This window comes from Crocodylus porosus, unplaced genomic scaffold, assembly GCF_001723895.1.
Source record: "Crocodylus porosus isolate Cpor-Errol unplaced genomic scaffold, CroPor_comp1, whole genome shotgun sequence".
NCBI classification, from domain to species: domain Eukaryota; kingdom Metazoa; phylum Chordata; order Crocodylia; family Crocodylidae; genus Crocodylus; species Crocodylus porosus.
The window spans coordinates 32947044-32966105 of NW_017728910.1; the positions used below are offsets into that span (position 1 = coordinate 32947044).

General features: G+C 46.3%; 2 protein-coding genes across 4 annotated transcripts in view; one reads left to right on the forward strand and one right to left on the reverse strand.

The window, feature by feature from the left end:
- PLS1 (plastin 1) overlaps positions 1-1498 on the reverse strand; it is a 71182-nt gene extending 69684 nt beyond the window's left edge. The window contains exon 1 of the mRNA XM_019532976.1: positions 1372-1498. The gene's annotated coding sequence lies outside the window, so the exon portion shown is untranslated. The remainder of the gene's footprint in view (positions 1-1371) is intronic.
- A 662-nt stretch (positions 1499-2160) lies between these two features.
- Positions 2161-19062, forward strand: part of ATR (ATR serine/threonine kinase) — a 78562-nt gene continuing 61660 nt past the window's right edge. For all 3 annotated transcript variants that reach the window (XM_019532977.1, XM_019532978.1, XM_019532981.1), the window contains exons 1-8: positions 2161-2247; positions 2442-2533; positions 12589-12732; positions 13919-14808; positions 17275-17465; positions 17837-18028; positions 18241-18464; positions 18912-19049. In XM_019532977.1, coding sequence (XP_019388522.1) covers positions 2189-2247; positions 2442-2533; positions 12589-12732; positions 13919-14808; positions 17275-17465; positions 17837-18028; positions 18241-18464; positions 18912-19049 — 1930 coding nt within the window. In that variant the 5' untranslated portion in view covers positions 2161-2188. The remainder of the gene's footprint in view (positions 2248-2441; positions 2534-12588; positions 12733-13918; positions 14809-17274; positions 17466-17836; positions 18029-18240; positions 18465-18911; positions 19050-19062) is intronic.

Genomic DNA, 19062 nt, shown 5'->3' on the forward strand with positions numbered 1-19062 from the left:
CTACAAATTCATTACAGAGTGGGGGACAGCAGGGAATAGGAGATGCTCTGGTTACCAGGGCACCCCTTGAGGTAGCTAGGAACAACAACCGCAAACTGATGGAGAGCAGATTTAGGTTAGACATCAGGAAGAACTTCTTTACGGTAAGGGTTGCCAAAATCTGGAACGGCTTTCAAGGGAGGCAGTGCTCTCCCCTATCTTGGGGGCCTTTAAGAGGAGGCTAGACATATACCTGGCTGGGGTCGTCTGACCCCAGTGCTCTTTCCTGCCCAGGACAGGGAGTCGGACTTGATGATTTGCTAAGGTCCCTTCCCACCCAAACATCTATGACTATGAATCTATGTAACGCAACAGACACCATGAAGTCTGTGTCTCATGTTTGCTGACTGGGAGTGGCTCTCAAGAGTTAACATCTAATATGTTCAATAAATAGCAAAAAGGGAAGAGAAACAAATGAAGATTAATCCCAATCAGGTGTTTCAAAATCTTTTGAAATGTCCCAGTTCCTTATCATGGTATCACAAAGGCTTTGAAAATACTCGACAAACAGAGAGTTAAATTCAGATGCATGAATATGGGCATGCTTGCAACTAAGTGCAACCACTTCTGAATAATAATAAAAAAAAGAACTGGTAACCATCACTAACAATTCAATAACAGGAACACAGGCATCCTCGCTCAATTTCCTCATCTGTTCTACATGCACCAGAAACAGAAGCCACAGAGAGGATTTTATTTCAGTGTGTGCTTCTCTGCAACACTACAAACAATGCAGGCAAGACTTCATAAAACAAACACAATAAACTGCCCTCCTCAATAAAGAAAGCCCAAGTCAGGTCACTTCCCTTTAGACAATAACATCCAGGGGAATATGTAGACATCAGTAGACACATACGAATAAATAGTTTTCTGTGTATTTCCTGAAGTCTGGAAAAACTGTTTACATACGGAGAGGCAAGAGGCACAAGAGCTCCACAATCTCAGTCACGTCCTACTGCCTTTCATAAAAAGTGTCTTTAATTTGCCCCCGCATGAGGGAGGAGGTTGACGGGGGGAGATGTCTGACAGGACAGTTGAGGCAATGCTTTTCCAGCACTTTATCCCCTCTCCTGCCTTACCTACTACAGCTCATCTTCTGAGGAATGAACTGTACTTTTAAAAGCGGCCTCTAGTTTTGGCACATACTATATTAAAAGAGCCTCCCGGGAAGAGCAGCGCCTGCCTGGGCACAGAGAAGAGGCTGGAGAAGTTGATCCGTGCCACGAGATCCTGCCCCCGCCACGTGAACCCCCGCGGATGCATCTAACCAGGCGAGGGAAGGGGCGACAAGCGCAGCCCGCTCCCCACTGCCCAGGCCCTGCCCGTCCCTACCTCTGCCCGCAGCTGCTCCTGCTCCGGCCCCGTCCGCGGATCCTCTTCGGCGGCGGCTGCACCAAGAGTTGCCGAGATCCAGCAGACACCTGCTGTGGGCGCCGCCACATCCCCCGGATGGGCAGCTGCCAGGGCCAATCGCGCTGGGGTGGGCGGGCCGCTCGGAGGCAGCCGGGCCGAGCCCAGCCAGGTCCCGCTGCTGCCGGGACTGATGGGGACGGCAAGCACCGTCTTCATCTCCCTGGGGCTCCCACCGCCCTGCCCCGCCTCTCGCACGCGGGGACACCAGGGCTCCTGCGTTCCCGGGGACTAGTGGAGAGCTCAGCGCCCCTCGCGGGGTGGGGCGGGACGTGGAGCCGCCTGCAGACACCTAGAGTCCCCCCCCCGGCCCCCGTGCCTTGAGTTACTGAGAGCCTGCCCCACTGCCACGTGTGGAGCTGCTCTGGCCCCCAGAACCCCCCAGTTACTTCCAGCCGGTGCCGCGCGTGGGACCGGCTGCGCCGCCTAGAGCCCCCGGCCGTGACCGGGGTGACTGAGACCTGCCAGGCGGGGACCTGCTCCCGTCCAGCCGGGACCTCTTGAGCTGCCTAAATCCCCGCGGGGCGCCCTGCAACCCGCCCATAGCCCGGACTGCCGGCCTCGGCTCAGGCGCCGCGCGCGCGGGGCGCGGAGGTGGCGCGTCGCCTTTGTGACGCTCCGAAGCCGCAGGGGAAGGCGTGTGTGCTCGTGCTGCGCGCGAACCGAGTCGTCTTGGTCCGCGACGGCCGCCGTCCCGAGCGCTAGCCCCGCCCCCGCAAGCTGTGGCGCGCTGGGCGCGATGGCGGAGCCGGGGTTAGGCATGGCCTCTATGGTTCCGGCGCTGCGCGACCTGGGCAGGTAGGTGCGGCCGGTCGGGCACCTGGGTCCACCGCTGTGTGCCATGAGCGGCCGGGCTACAGCGGTACCCGCGCGGAGCGGGGCAGGCTGGGGAAGCGGCGCTGTGGCCGCGCTCAGGGAGGTACCGGTGTTTCCAAGCCTGAGGGCCGGCTCAGGCACCGGGTGGTGCTGACGCGCCGCTTCTTCCCCCGCAGCGCCGGGCCCGAGGACTACCCCAGCGTGGTGCAGAAGCCCAGGCAGATCCTCTGCCAGTTCGTTGACAGGATCCTCACGGATGTGGACCTGGGTAAGGGAAACGGGGCTTCAGGGCGCACCCCCCGCTGCCGGGAGTGGGGCGAAACTCCCTTGGTTAGGAACAAACCTGTGGGTCTTCTCCCAGCAAAGGCTTAGCAGACCAGTGTGGAAGCAGCTTATTTTTATAATGGCAGAGTTTCTAGCATAACAGCAGTAGAGTTGAGTGAGCTACAGCTGTCTAAATAAATGCTAGTGTAAGTGCTTGTGTGTGCCTGTATATGTGCATACTTGTGTATGCTTGTGCACATGCCTCTGCTTGCACATATGCTTGTGTATGTCCATAGAGCTACATCAAGGGTGGGCAGTTATTTCAGGCGGAGGGCCACTTACTCAGTTTTGGCAAGCCATTGAGAGCCACGTGACAAGCAGCCAGGGGCAGGTAAATATTTATTTTCTAAATTTTTTAGGGGCTCCGCGGTCTGGATAAAATGACCTGGTGGGCTGCATTTTGCACACGCCGATCTACATGTACATCTGTGCACGTGTATGCAGTGCCATGCCAAGGAAGTTTGGTGCCCAGGGCAAAGCCCACAGCAGCAGTTCGACCTTACCCTTCACACAGCTCATGGGGGGGCACACATTCCCCTCCTCAGTGCTTGCCTGGGATTGCATGCAGTGGTGGGAGCCGCCCCTCCCCATCCCCACGTCCCCCCAAATGAGCTGCTCACGGCTCCATCCTGTTAGCAGTGCTTCGCTTTAGTGCCCAGGGCAGTCACCCCATTTGTCTCCAGCCCCTTGCTACAGCACTGCATGTGTGCATGTGCAAGTATATGTACATACATGTATAACGATGTATTAGAAAGCAAGGAGGCTGCATCATAAATGTGCTCTGTTCACTGAAGAAATAAATCCTGCCATGCCTTATTTGAACATTTTGCAGGACTGAGTTCTTATTTTTGGCATCTTTAGTTTTTAATTTTAGAATACTGTTGTGATTTATTGTAGCCCTTGCTAAATCAGAGGTGTCAAGATCCAGCCTGCAGGCTACATGCCATCAGTGGAGCTATTGCAGGCTGCATGCCGTCAGTGGAACCATGTTATGTGTAGGGGTGCAGTAATGGGGCAGGCAGTGGAGGGAGCAGTGGAGGTACAGGGAGTGGGCTGGCAGACATAGATTCATAGATTGTAAGGGGCTGGAAGGGACCTCACAAGGTCATTGGGTCCAGCCCCCCTGCACTAGGCAGGAAAGACAACTGGAGTCAGGTGACCCCAGTGAGGTGATTGTTCAGTCTCTTGAAGATTTTTAGGGTAGGTGATTGCACCACCTCTGGAAGGAGTTTATTCCACAGGCTGAACACCCTTACAGAAGTAGTTTTTCCTAGTGTTAAGCCTGAAACAGTCTTCCAGGAGTTTATGGCCATTCCTCCTAGTTTTCCACAAGGGTGCCCTGGTGAACAGTTGTTTGGTGAGCCCTTGATATAGCGGTAAACTGCTACCAAGTCCCCTCTCAGCCTTCTCTTTTTTAGGCTGAAGAGACCCAAGTCCCTCAGCCTTTCCTCATATGGCTTGCCTTGCAAGTCTCTGATCAAATGGGTGGCTCTTCTCTGGACTCTGTTTCTCTCTTCCCTGTCCTCGCTGAAGTGCGGCGCCCAGAACTGGTTGCAACATTCCAGTTGTGGTCTCACCAATGCTGAGTAAAGCAGAAGATTCACTTCCTTGGTTGTGTTTGAGATGCATCAATTGAAGTAAGACAGAGTATTGTTTGCCGTGCTGGCTACAGCATCGCACTGACGGCTCATGTTTATACTGTGTTCTATTATTACCCCTAGGTCCCTTTCAGTCGTGGGGCTAGCAGGGCCATCCCTAGGGGTGGGCAAGTGGGGCAGCTGCTGTACAGGCCCTGCTGCGGCCACTGTGTGCTGCCGGCTCTGCGGTCCGGCCTCCCCACCCCCAGCCCCACACAGGCTGATGTGCCCCAGGCTCCACACACCCCTAGGGACAGCTCTGAGTGCTAGTCAGTTGAGCGCCACCGAGCTTGTAAGAATGTTGGGGATTGTTCATCCCCAGATGGAGCACTTTACATTTCTTAATGGTGAATTTTGTCTGGTTCTGATCTGCCCAATTTGCCAGCCTGTCTAGGTCCCCCTGTATTTGCAGCTTATTTTGAAGCTTGACCACACTACCCAATAATTTGGTGTCGTCTGCGAACTTGGCCAGTGAGCTCATTACCCCAACATCCAAGTCATTGATAAAGATGTTGAAAAACACTGGACCAAGTGTGTACCCCTGAGGGACACCACTGGCCACTTCTCACTGAGGCGACACAGATCCATTCATTAAAACTCTGGGTCTTACCCTGCAGCCAGCTTCCTACCCACCTAATTGTCAAGCAAATAAGCCTGTAATCCTCCAATTTTCCTGTGAGAGCATTGTGAGATACTAGATCAAAGGCCTTTTGGAAGTCTAGGTAAACAGTGTCAACCTCCTCTCTCTTACCCAGGTAGTGAGTTACCTGGTTGTAGAAAGAGATGAGATTAGTAAGACAAGACCTACTTGCAATGAAGCCATTGCACATAGACTCCTTGAAGAATTTTTCTAGGATTTTCCCTGGGATAGAAGTTAGGCTATTTGGCCGATAGTTTCCTGGGTCCTCTTTCCTCCTTGAAAAAGGGCACAACATTGTCCCTTTTCCAGTCTTCAGGGACCTCCCCAGAGTACCACGAGTTTTGGAAGAGTTTCGCCAGAGGTCCTGCAGTGACTTCTGCCACCTCCTTCAGCACTCTCAGATTAAGTTCATTTGGTCCTGTTGACTTTTCTAACCATGTTAAACCATGTTTAACTTTTCTAACTGATCACGTACCAGCTCAATGTCAACAGTAGGAAGGCGGTTATTCCCACCATGCCCATTCTGAACCTTCTGTAGTATAATTTTCCCTTAGTCCAGTGAAATACTGGAGCAAAGTAGTTTTCTCCTGAGTTTTGGCAGCTAGCTGTCTTGAGTTGTTAAGCAGTGTTCACACACTTCCATTTGTTTTCCTCCTGTTCCCTACATCCCTAAAGAAGGACTTCTTTATTGTTCTTGATTTCTGTGGCTAGTTTAAATTCAGTCTCTGCCTTAGACTTTCAAACCTGCTTCCTACAGGTGCAGGCTGTTGCTGTATAGTCCTCCTTGGGGACCGTCCCAAGCTTCTGTTGTTTGTATGCCTCTTTCTTATTTTTCAAGAGAACCATGATATCCGTATTAAGCCAAGAGGTCTTACCAGCCCTTCTGCTACCTTTCCTCTGCCTGGGAACGGACTTCTTGTGTGCTTCAAGGGTCATATCCTTGAGGAATAGCTACTCTTCATACACTCCTTTCATCTTCAGTCCCTGGTCCTGCAGTGCTTCTCCTACTACCCTACTATTGTCCTGAGCCTGTTGAAATTCTTTTCTGATGTCCAAAACTTCGACCCTGCTAGCTGATTTGCCTGCCTTGCGATGGACAGTGAATGTGATGGTTTTGTGGTTGCTGTCACCCAGGCTACCCTCTATATTCAAGTTGCTCACCAGATCATCTTTGGCCATGACCAAGTCTAGGAGAGCTTTACCTCTGGTTGGCCCATGTACTTTCTGAGTCAGGTAGACCTCTTCGATACAGGTGACCAATCCAACTTAGCTGAGTGCTCCTCCCAAGAGATGTCTGGGTAATTGAAGTCATCCATAACAACCATGTCCCGTGCGCGTGCGGTCTCTGCCAGTTCTTGAGAGAACTCCAGATCGAGCTCCTCCCCCCAGTTTGGTGGTCTGTAGTATATACCTACAGTTAGGTCTCTCTTACCATTCCCCCTCCTCCCTGCCCCCCAAGTTTGACCAAGAGGGTTTTGAGCTGCTCTTCTTTAGAGCCAATGTCGGTGTCCAAAGAGGTGTACTGCTCCCTCACATAGAGAGCTACACCTCCACCTTTCTTCCCTCCTCAATCCCTTCTGTGCAGGTTGTAGCCCTGTATGGCTATCCATATATACAGTTCCAATCATGTGAGAAGTCCCACCAGGTCTCCGTAATCCCTACTAGATCAAAATGCCCACTGGAGAGTAGGAGGGCTAGCTCCTCCTGCTTCTTTCCCATACTCCTGGCATTAGTGTACAGGCACCTGAGTCCTCCAGTTGAGACCCTCAATTTCCTGTCATGCTGAGGGAGAGCCATTCCCTCAGCTCTTGCAAGAGTGGCTGTCCTAGTGTCCCCAGCTTTGGAGCTTACTTGTGTGCTGGTCCCCAGGCCTGCTGCAGCCAGTGTTTCGCCATCCCCCATTGAACTTAGTTTAAAGCCCTGCCTAGAAGATTGGTCATAATAGCCAAGAATAGGGACTTACCTCTTCTTGTGAGATGGATGCCATCCCTTCCTGGGAGTCCTCTCTCCCTGAAGTGCGCGCTTCGGTCTAAGAAACAGAAGCCCTCTCGGTAGTGTTGGCTATATGATCAACAGATGGGTTTCGCAAACTGAGGTTTATTGCATAATATATGGATAACTCAGGCAAATTTAGCAGCTTACATAATAATTTTTCTTACTCATTCACACCAAGCCACTTATTCATGTCACTTGGAGTCACATTGTGGTGGCCAGTCGCAGGCTTGTTCAAAGCAATAGTTAGTCAAGAGGGGCGCTGGCTTCAATTCTCTTGACGTGCAGGTAAGTTGGTGTTGTTGGTTAAGGCATCCATCCTGTCTCAGCCTTCACTGCTCTTTGATCTTCGTGGGGCAGACTTTGATTGATGCCTCAAGACTTCACCAATCACCACTCAATTCTTCACTTTTGCTCATCTTTTGGACTGTAACTGGTTACGTATTGTTTTTACAGTCCAGTCTGCTTTTCAGTTCTTATTCATATCAGCTCCACATTCTTGGATCGCCACCTGCACTTCATCCTTATAGTTATCTCTGTTTACTCTAAATATTTCATACCATCTGTCTAATACCTGTTGCAGTTATCCAACTATCAGTCATACATCCACAGGACACACGCACACATACGCACACACACATCCTTATTGCTTCTTTTTCTACAAAATGGAAATACATTTAAAATGGCAGCTTAGCATAAGCATAACCATAGTATAGATATAACATATTCTAGCAGAGTCATCGGTACACTTCTTCGATGCATCCTTCCCTCCTAGGTCTGTGGCCTGCAACTGGGAGCACAGAGGAAAAGACTACCTGCGCCCCCGACCCCTTGAGTCAGCCTCCAGAGCCCTGTAGTCACTCATGACCCAGTCTGGATTACTCCCGGCTGTGGCATTTGTGCCCCTGTGGATGAGCATGGGGTGGTGGTTGGAGGGCCAGACAAGCCTAGGGCAGTGTGGAGGTGATGGGGGATGGGGAGAGGTTTGTCTCCTGCTGCATGTCTCCTTCTCCACCCCACGTTTATTCCCCCTTGTGCCTACTTCACACAACCTCAAGCCCTTCCTCATTCCCCTCTCCATGCTACTTCTGTCCCTTGCAGCCTCAGGTCCCTGCTCCCCTCCAACGCCCCCCTTACCTTTGCTATAGTGCCGGCAGGCTTCATCCCCATTGCAACCTAGGGCATAGAGCATGGCTCCAGCAGCATGGAGCTAGCACTGCTGCTATGGCGCTGGGCTGGGGTCATGCTCCATACTTCAGGCTGCAGTAAGAATGGACCTTGCTGTCACTGGGGCAAAGGTAAGGGGGAGTGTGGTGGGGGGGGAGGGTGACAGACTGGGTGCAGCAGAGGCCCAAGGCTGTAGAGGAGAAGCAGCAGGGGGACAGGCAGCAGTGGTGGCTCTGGCCCTGACCTGGGGTTGGGACCGAAGCTGGAGGCGAAACGGCTGCTTGCCCCCTTCTGCCTCCTATTTGATTCTAAATTGAGGGTCTTTCTCTCCATGTTAAACAGTGGGGAGGAGGAGGAACAACATATTTTACTTAAGTAAATACAGTAATGCTGTTGCCTCTCCTCTGTTACCAAACTTCTGGGCCTGCAGGCAGCTTCATGTGCCAGATGACATGTCCCCATGCTCCAGATTCAGCTCACGTGGCCAAATGACTTTAACACCCTGTGTTAAATCTTATTGCGACTCCTGGTCATTACCATGAGTTGATAAAGCTGTACTATTTGTGAAATGCATGCATTGCCAGTATCCGGGATTTACATAGTTATACATTCTCTGCAATAAAATATAAAAGGAATAATATATGCCTGTTTCCAAGACATAATTTCACCTGCTAGTTTATATGCAGCTCCAGCATTTTCCCCAATGAACTTGTCACTTAGGAAATATATAAATGGGATGTACAATATGATGTATTTGTTATTCCTTAAGTATCTTGAGTTATATGAAGAATTTGGTATCTTCTGCATTTCTACAAGTACATTTTTTTACGTGTCCTCCATCCTAAGGATCCTCCTAAGGATGGAGAAGACCTGATAAAGGAAAGGAGAGCCATCTCTGGGAGGAGCATTCTGAAGACCTTTTCAGCTGAGACTGTTGTTGATGAGAGTGTTCTCAACTCTGTTCCACAACATCTAGTCAGAAATTATCTTGGAATCCCTCCAACTCTGGGCAAGGCTGGGAAAACCATCAAGCAGATGAAGACTGGCAAGGCATCTGAAGCTGATGGGATCCCTGCTGAAATCTTCAAGCAGGGGGGTAGAGAAGCTCACATCACAGCTCCATACCTTCACCTTAAGGATCTGGAATGATGAGGTAATCCCAGATGATGTCAGGGACACCATGTTTGTGACAGTCTTCAAGAAAGGAGACAAGTCCAACTGTGGAAATTACAGAAGGATCACTTTGCTGTCCACCACAAGAAAGATCATTGCAAGTACCTTCCCGAACTATCTCCTTCCACTTGCTGAAGAGCTCCTCCTGGAATATCAGTGTGGGTTTAGCTCAGGTGTGGGCAATTATTTTGGGCGGAGGGCCACTGACTGAGTTTTGGCAAGCCATCAAGGGCCGCATAACAGGCAGCCAGGGGCAGATAAATACTAATTTTCTAAATTTTTTAGGGGCCCTACAGGCCAGAGAGAATGGCCTGGAGGCCTGCATCTGGCCCACGGGCTGCATTTTGCCCACCCCTGGTTTAGGGCATCAAGGGACAGAGCTGACGTGATCTTCACTGCTCACCAGCTGCAGAAAAAATGCTGGGAATAGCATAAAGCTCTTTATGTGGCCACCCCTAACCTGATGAAAGCCTTTGATTGCCAACCAAGAAGAGCTGTGGAGGATCCTGTTGAAGTAGTAATGGCCACCAAAATTCATTACCATTCTTTGCCTGCTTCATGATGGTATGTGAACAGTGGTTCTCAGTAATGGATCTGTCACAGATCCCTTTGAGATAAAGACAGGAATTAAGCAAGCCTTTGTCATCACTCCACCACTTTTCTCAATATTCTTTACCATGATGCTACATCTGACCACCAGCAAGCTTCCTGTCAGAGGGGAATTACCGAATGGATGGTAAGCTCTTGAATCTCGGCCAGCTGCGAGCTAAAACTAAGACCATCCTGACCCCAGCCATTGAGCTCCAGTATGCTGATGATGCTGTAGTATGTGCTTACTCGGAAGCTGCCCTTCAGGCAATCACTGACATCTGTACTGAGGCATGCAAGAAAATGGAACTGAAGCTTAACAGTCAGAAGATTAAGGCCCTCCATCAATAAGCTCTTAATGAGCAGTTCCCAGCTCCAGTAATTCAGATTCACAGTGAGACTCTGGAGAACGTTGAGTATTTCTTATACCTTGGAAGCTATCTCTCACAGAGGGCTGACATTGCCAAAAAAATCTAACTTTGCCTCAGATGTGACAGTGCAGCCTTCACACACCTGAGGTGTTTGAAGATCACAACATCAGATCCAAAATCAGACTCATGGTTTATAAGCCACACCTTATGGTATGGAGCTGAGATGTGGACATTGTACAGGAGACACCTCAAGTCACTGGATTATTGCCATCAATGCTGCCTGAAGAAGATCCTTCAAATCCAGTGGGCAGACAGGCACGCTAACACTAGCATCCTTTTGCAAGCTAATACCACAAGTATTAAAGCAATGGTCATTCAAAATCAACTTTTGAGTGACCACATCACCATCCAGCCACATCATCTGGATGTCCAACTCCAGACTCCCAAAGCAAGTTTTATTCTCTCACCTCAGTCAAGGTGTACTCTCAAGAGGGCAGAGGAAGCACCTCAAAGACATCCTTAAGGCCAACATGAAAAAATGCAGCATTGACATCAACTCGTAGGAGACTGTTGCCCAGGGCCACCCCAAATGGAGGATGAGTCTGCTGCAAGGATCTCAGTACTTTGAAACCTTATGATGATAACAGAAGATGGAAAAACAGGAGCGGCAGAAACTGTGTTTCAGACCAAACCAAGAACTCAGAGAAACCCACCCTGCATGGAAACATGTGCCCAAGCTGCAACAGTCTGTTGATCCTAGATAGGCCTTGTCAGCCATCTGTGGACCCATAAATGAGAGCACCATGAAAGACGGTCATCCTTGACTGTGAGGGATTGTCAATGTTGACTTTTTTTTTTTTAATTCTGTTTTGAATGTGGCTTTTGAATCCTAGTTACTTTTTGGTGTGCATTTATGGAACTACATGATAATCCAGTTTTACCAATACTTAATTAAAATATTCCAGTGCAACTGTTCTGGGGGACAGCTGAAAGATTTCCATTCTCCCTGATTTAGAAATTATTTTTGCTCTTTCTACAGCTTCTACTAGCTATGTTGGTAAAGACTATTGCTATTATTGTCTTCTATTTTCCACTCATTGTATATACACTTAAACTAATTCCATATTAATACATTCTCATAGTACCTATGGTAATCCCAAATACCTTTTGTTTATTTAATGTGACAAATTATTTTTGTGATAAGAAGTGGAATACAGTGTTTGCATTTTACAGAAAGCTTATAGTGGGTATATTTAGAAATAAAGTAGGGGTGTACTGATACAGATTTTTTGGGTTGATACCAATGGCCAATTACTAACCAGCCATATTGGCCAACACTGATCCAATTGCCAATATGCAGCCCAGCAGCTTGGAGAGCAGCATTTGGCTGGTAAATCTGTTGCGGGGGGGGCAGATTGAGGCCCCCACGGTAAGTGAGGGCATGGGGCTGGGGCAGGTCCTGCACAGCCGGGGCAGGGCACAAGACGGTGCCATGGGTGGCTCATCCAGGGGGGTGAGAAGGAGAGGAGTGGCTCCTGCCAGGGGAGGTACTGCTAGGAGAGGTGTGGGGGGCATGTGCCCCTTGGATCTGCACAGGGGCAAGGGCAGGCTGTGCCAGCCTCTTCTCAGCTCGGGGGCTGGGCCAGAGTTGTGCTTGGGCTGGGAGAGGGCAGGGATGGTGCTGGGAGGGGGACTTATGGGGTGGGATACAGCCAGCCCAAATTTTGCCATAGCTGTGCCCTGCCCCTGGTGATCCCTTGGCCCAGCCCACTGCCGCGCCCTGCCTCCTCCCCCCGCCCCCCCCGCCAGGAAGAGTCCAGTACAGCCCCAGCCCCAAGCTTGCAACAAGCAGCCTGCCCTTGCCCCACAAACATATCTGGGGGACACATGCCCTCATACCTCCCCCAAGGGTGCACACAGCAGTGGGAGCTGCTTCACCTTCCCAGCACCCCACATCCCTCCAGATGAGCCACCGATGGCTTTATCCTGCACCTTGCCCTGCTCTGTCTGAGCAGCATGTGTCCCAGCCCCAGCCCCACTCCCTCCCTCACTGTAGGGGCCTCAAATCAGTTCCCCCCACGTCCTTTCCCGCCACCATGCCCCTCCCCCCACAAACTTACCATCAGGATGCTGCTTTCCAAGCTGCCACGCTGCATTCCTGATCGCATGCGTGCTGCAACTGCATGCAGCATTTATCGGTGACATTATCAGCCAATAAAAGCCAATTGACAAGAATGTCGATTTTCCTTTTATCAGTGCTGATACGATATAGACCAGCGTATTGGGGTACCTCTAAGATAAAAAGCATTGTGAATTTTAGAGGTTACAATACAAGGTTCCATAAGGAAAGTTTATTTTATCTGAAAAATGATTAAAATAATTACATTTCTTTGGTGTAGTATTAATGGGTATGTTTATCTTTTTTTTTAAGTTGCTTTGGAACTTGCTAAGAAAAATGATTCTCAGCCAAGTTCTGTGATGCTGCTTGATTTTATTCAACACATCATGAAATCTTCTCCACTTATGTTCGTAAGTGTAAGTGAAACTCTCCCAGAGGCTGTGTGCAGTTGCATCGGTGAGTTGTTGTTTTTTTTGTTTGTTTGGGGTTTTTTGGCCTAATTTAATTACAAGAAATAGTCTAACACAGGAATCAGCAACCTATGACCCATGGGCTGGGTACAGTTTTTGGAGCCATTTTATCTGGCCTGTGGACCTGGGGGTCTTTATTGATGGGGTGGTTTTGGCAGGGCTTTGCCTGTATGGCAACCAGGCAGTTGGAAGAAATGACAGTGGTTGCACTGTAAGGGAGAGTGGTGCCTGCAGTTTCAATGGTGGTTGTGTGACCTGGGTTGGAAGTAATCCTACTCCTGGAGCTAAGCTGTAACAGAGCAGCCCCCCATTAAGTGTGGCCAACCCATTGCCTAACATATTTTATATTAAGGTCAGCACATTACACAAACTTCCTTTATCTCCATATCTTTTCTCTTTCATGTGTTTGTACTGTATGTTGTCAGTGAAATGAATCTCTGATGGCCTGTCACTGTAAATATGTTAGACTTGTCCAAATGAAAATAGGTCAGTACATATCCAAGGACAGATTTTTGGATTTCTTGATCGGATTTTCTGACAGATTTCTGGATCATTTAACCATTAAAATACAAACCAGCTCCCATCTGGGACTAATCCTAAATGTCATGGTAACTTTCTGTTTTTCTTCTGGATTTTAGTAAGTACCATAAAACATGGTAGGCCAAAGAAGCGTAAGGACAGAGTAAGGCAGGTCAGGTCTTCTGACCAAATAATCTCTTCAGTTAGAATTTATGCCCTCCTTTTCACACTTTTTAAAAATCTCACCTGGGAAAGCTATCAGGAAACCCCTGTGTGCCCACAATAGAGGCAAAAGAATGGAACACAGATTAACAGTTTAAAACAGGTGCGTGTATGGTAACAAGGTTAGCCACTTGCCTAAGAGCAGACAATGACTTTAAGCAGTTGCAATAGCAGAGGGGACTTGTGGTGTAAAGGAAGGTCAGCCATCAGTTGCAGTTTGAGATGGATGCCCAGGACAAGAATTCCTTATAGCATAGTACAGTGTTCAGAGGCTGCCACTTCTATATTTCTTTGTTTTTCTATTTTTAAAGGTTACATATTAAAGGAGGAAACAGTACTTAATTAAGGAAGAATCATTTATACCAAGTGGTTTTTACATAACCTTCTTAGCATATGAATCACAATATTGTTTTTGTTTTGTTTTTTCCTAGAATTTAGTAATTGGATCATAACAAGACTTTTACGAATTGCTTCAACTCCAAACTGCCACGCATTACATAAGCATATCTGTGATGTCATCTGTTCTTTGCTTTTTCTTTTTAAATCAAAGAGCTGCACCATTTTTGAGGTGCTAACAGGAGATTTACTACAACTTTTCCAAGATCTAATTTTCTTGCATGAAAGAAAGACACAGAGGCAACTCCACAGGGAGTTGTTGGTCTGGCCAGTAAAAATAAATAGATTTTCAAGTAACAAAAATGATAATTTAGAATATTTAAGCTCAGCCCCATTGCAGTTGGTGGGCATGCCCAATGTTGAATGCCTGGAATTCACATTAATGACCATTCTAACTGATATTGTTCCTGATCTGTTTTGTGCAAGACAGGACCTTATTCTGTGGAGAATAGGCTGCTCTCTATTGGAGTATGGTAGTCCAAGAATTAAATCTCTATCCATGATCTTTTTAGTAAAATTAATACAGCTAGGAGGGCCTCCAGAGCAACTTGCCAGTGCCTTCTTTACGGCCTTCTTTGGATTGTTGCAGTCAATACTTGAAACAGATGTTGAAAATTTAGAACTCTTTGAAGAACCTTTGCTGCTCTTGGTGAGGACATTGTTCCTGTTGGAAGCAGATTCCTATAGAAGAATTGAACCCATCTACCTATATATGCTCCTCGAGAAGCTTTGTGCATTGTTTGAAGCAAACGTGCTCAGATGCATCCAGTCTGAAAAACTGAAAGATGCTTTGTGTCATATACTGCAATATTTTCTGAAGTTTGTGCCAGCTGGATACGAATCTGCTTTACAAGATAGAAAGGCCCATATTGGCATCATATGCACAATTTTTGTTGATGTACTTGGAAGTCAAGTAGATCAAGAGGTAGGTTAATTTGAAAAACTATTTTTTTTTCTTCTGTCATTATGATACTTGAGTATACAGAATCTGTGCAAGGGAGTTTATCTAGATGCTAGCCATTTCAGAAATGCAACTGGGGTAGTAAGTTGGGTTACGAATAAAGCATATTCCTAAAACATTCTATTCTTTCTAATAGTTCTCTTTATATAACTTTTATATGAAGTTTTGCACTTTGTGTGTAGGTGGTGTCTCATACAGCCCATGGGACACTGCAGATGGAGAGGTCTCCCCATATAGCATATACAACTGAGGCACAAGATTGTACTTGACTTGAAGAATTTACAGTGTACTGTCTGTATTTTAAATTGTGTTGCACATTTTAGGTGCTGTAAAAATAAATAGGAGGTCATCTAAGGTTGTGGGTGTGGACAAACATAATGCTTGAAATATTTCCAAAATCCAGATGCATGCAGGCAGTAGCCCAGGCCAGGCAGGAATGGAAGGGGACTATCAGTGCTTCTCTGCAGCCCCCATGTTCTTGGGCTACCTCTCTGTTTTCCCCATCCTTTCCCCCATCCCCAAGTTGCTGATGTTGGTGAGTGCTCTCCCATGGCAGGGGGGAGTGCAGGGTTCTTGCAGTGCTTGTAGCGTCCTGAGTGCCTGTAGTCCTGTTGCCTAGAGTGCTGGGAGCAGAGTAACATGAGGGCCCAGAGTGCCAGGAGTGGCAGTACATGCAGAACCTAGAGAGCTGGGAGTCTCAGCTGTAGTATGGGATGATGGAGGACTGACCAACCCATATGGTGTTCCTTGCACGTATTATTTTGTTGTACTTGAGGGCATTTTATTCCACCTGTGCATCTGTACATTTCAAAGCTTGTTGAAATTTTCAGATGTTATTTCTGCCTTCGTGTCTTAGATGGAGAAATGATTTTTCCAAGTAAGATGCTGGAGGAACCTTACTGAATTTACCATGTTTACTTGCATCCAAGATTACGTTGGATTTATGACCCCTGCCCTCAATAATTTAATTCTCTACCTGGAAAATGTATAAATTTGTTATAATTTTCCTGGTGTTGAATCTGATTATAAGGGGGTTGTCTTAAAATTGTCCCCTCTCTCCCACTGCTACAGCAGGTGGAAAAGCAGGGGCAGCCTGACTCTCCCTTAACCTTGCCATGGCTGCACTGCCCAGCACCCACCCCTCACCGCTGTGCCTGTGCTCCCTGGCATCTGCCTCCCCTGCTATTTGGGGCTCCCCTGCCTCCTGCCTTGACCCCTGGTGCATGCATTCCTTGGTGCCTGACCCCTCCTGTCATTTTGCCCCTTACCTCCAATTCTTGGGCCACCTGGCCACCACTGCTTACTCCAAGTTGTGGCATTGGTTCCAACCAGGGGCACATAGCACATGCTGGCTCTGGCTCCTGCTTGGCCATGCAACAGCAGTTGTAGCAGTGATGGCTTCAGCCTGAGCCTTGGGGTCAAGGTTGGAGCCAGAGCTATTTTTGGAGCTTCCTACTCCAGCAATGGGGGAGGGAAAAACCTTGGATTCAAGTAACTACTATATTTAAAAATGTTTAAATTCAGAGCAGTAATGGATATGCGTGTTGCTGGGAAGAGTATGACATCATTACAGGATATTAGTATACAACTGCCTCTTGCTTTTGGCAACAATATCAGTTAGTTTAGCAGGTAGGAGAGTCATATCAAGCATATTTTCAGGTTTGCATGCAAATTGATTTAATCAATCCAGCATCAAAGATACAAGTGGCATACATAGTAGCGTTTGTTTCCTGATATTTCATGCCTGAGAACATTCCTGTGAATATTTGATAGTCTTCTTCCACATCCCTTTCAAGTCTCACCTTAACTTTTTTGCCATGAAGCCTATTGAAACGCAAGCTACTGCTGTGCTGAGTCCACTGTCTGTCATTTTGATGACATTGGTTACTTGAACCTTTCTTGTCTATTCATTTATTGTCTCATATTGGTTTGCAAAGTCTTTGGGTTAAAGCTTAACTCTTTTTTTGTTTTTACAGTTCTTAGTATAATGGGGGTCTGTCTTCTGTGACTGAAGTTTCTAAGTTCTATTGTGTATATATTACATTAATTGTAGTATATTATATTAATTATAAATGGATTTTCCTGAATGCATTTTGCCTAAGCATTGTGAATGAAAGAGGACTACTGCTAGTAATCTCTCAGAAAGTGTTGTAGAAAGCTGCATTAGTCACATGGAAACTTTCCTCTCATTACGTAAGTATTATGAGTGATCTAAGTTAATATTTCTTTTAATCTTACAGAGTTCAGTAGGAACATTCCATTAAGTAAAGCTTTCTGTAACAATTGCACAGAGGTTTTGTGTACCCTCGGGAGTTGTCTTGAAGTTGTGCTCTTGCTTTTTTAGTAATAAAATACTATTCATTTATTTGTTGTCGTTTGACAAAGAGGAAACAGTCTAATGCTAACTTTTTGTTTGTATACATGTCTTAGTATGCAGTGAGTCCACTCTATGTAGCATTAAAAACAGAAGGTCTGGAGATCATTCAGGAGTTTCAGCATTGGAACCAGCTTGATGCTTCTGATACAGATGGATGGAGCAGCAGTAGTGATGAAGTTCCAGAAAAAAGAAAACGACTAAGTCTGTCAATAAAGAATCAAAAGAAATCACCTGTACCACCAGTGTATGGGATTTATTCAATCATTATTTTTATATTAATTTGAGAGAGAAATATCTCAACTGTGCATATGACCTCTGATAATATTTTGAAAACTTATTATGTCATATCTGACATATATACACTTGTACTTTTTACAGCCCACCAAAGAAACTGTTTTAAGGCTAACTGAACAAAACATTTTTCCTGCATGAATGAATGTTATTTATTAGTTCATATTTTATTATCTAAAGGTCACAGAAAAGGAAAATTTCTGCCCTCTCCTATTCTACTGTTATGTTCCCATATCAAAAACTAGTTTGTTCTAGAATTGTTTTATAAGGATTTTACTTTGCAGAAGATATAACTTTGTTTGTTTTGTATTGGTTTAATTACAGGCTAAACTCTGTGAACATGAATGTGAAGAGCACGCTGTGGAATGCAGTAAATAAGAAAGCTGAATCTTTAATATTTCTCCTTGAACAAGACAGTCTACCAGCAGATGTTCTTCAGACTGTAGAAGGGATTACTGTAATAGTACGACTGGCTGCCCTGTGTACGGTTCATTGTTCTCCTCCAAATTCTAACAGGTAAAATTACTAAGATGACCATTGTCTAATGGCTTCTTTCAGTTATATAGGCACTCTTTTTTGAACTTGTGTAAGGTTATTTGGGTACATTTTTATGTACAGCTTTGTATAAATCACCTGCTTTTTGACGTTGTTTTTTCATAGTAAGAATTTGATTATACTTTAGCAAATGTTACAATAATCATATGATTTCTAAATGTCTTTCTTAACAGCGTGGATCATAAAATAACTCGTAGCTTGAGTAATCATAAACGTAATGCTACCCGGTCTTCAGATTCTGTGGTGAATGTACAACTGACCTGGATTTCCTCTGCTTTTATCATGAGAATAGTGAAACTCTGCAGAAAACTGTTAGAAGCTGCTGCTCAGATTGATAACTTGGAACCCATCATTGACAGAATAGTGAAAATTGTTGATGCTTTATTTTATATTCAAGGTGAGAAGTTGTTTAAATTCGGATTCTTGGTCAAGATGATCTTCACTTACGGAGCGTCTCTTATTAACACTCCATTGCATAGAGGTTGCATTAAAGAGAGTTTTATCACCCCTCAAAAATGGGGAGATTTTTTTGTCTGTGTGGAAAGAGCATCATTCTACTTTTTGAAGACTGCCTGTGCCTCTGTTGTTTCTTCTTCAGAAAGAACTATTGTGTGGTTAGTGAACCTGCCTAAGAAATGAACTGTGTAGATAATACTGTATGTTTGAATGTTTCATGAAATTTTAGAATTGCTTTTAATTGGCTTTAATACCCCATTGCTTTTAAAATGAAGAATTCTAATACATGGATGGTTTTGTTTGCACTTTAACAAATTAAGAATGTATAATATGCATCTGTTTCATAAGCAGTATAGACTGGTAAATATATTTTTGGGGTTTTCCTTAGTAAAAAGCCAGCTCGATGATCAGATTCTGGAAAATTTATGCGAGATATTATCGCTGCCTTGGATTTATAGCCATCTTGATGACTCTTCTTTCAGTTCTGATCTTCTAGTTCTGAGCCAAAGAATTGCACACGGTTTCGGTAAGCATGGTAA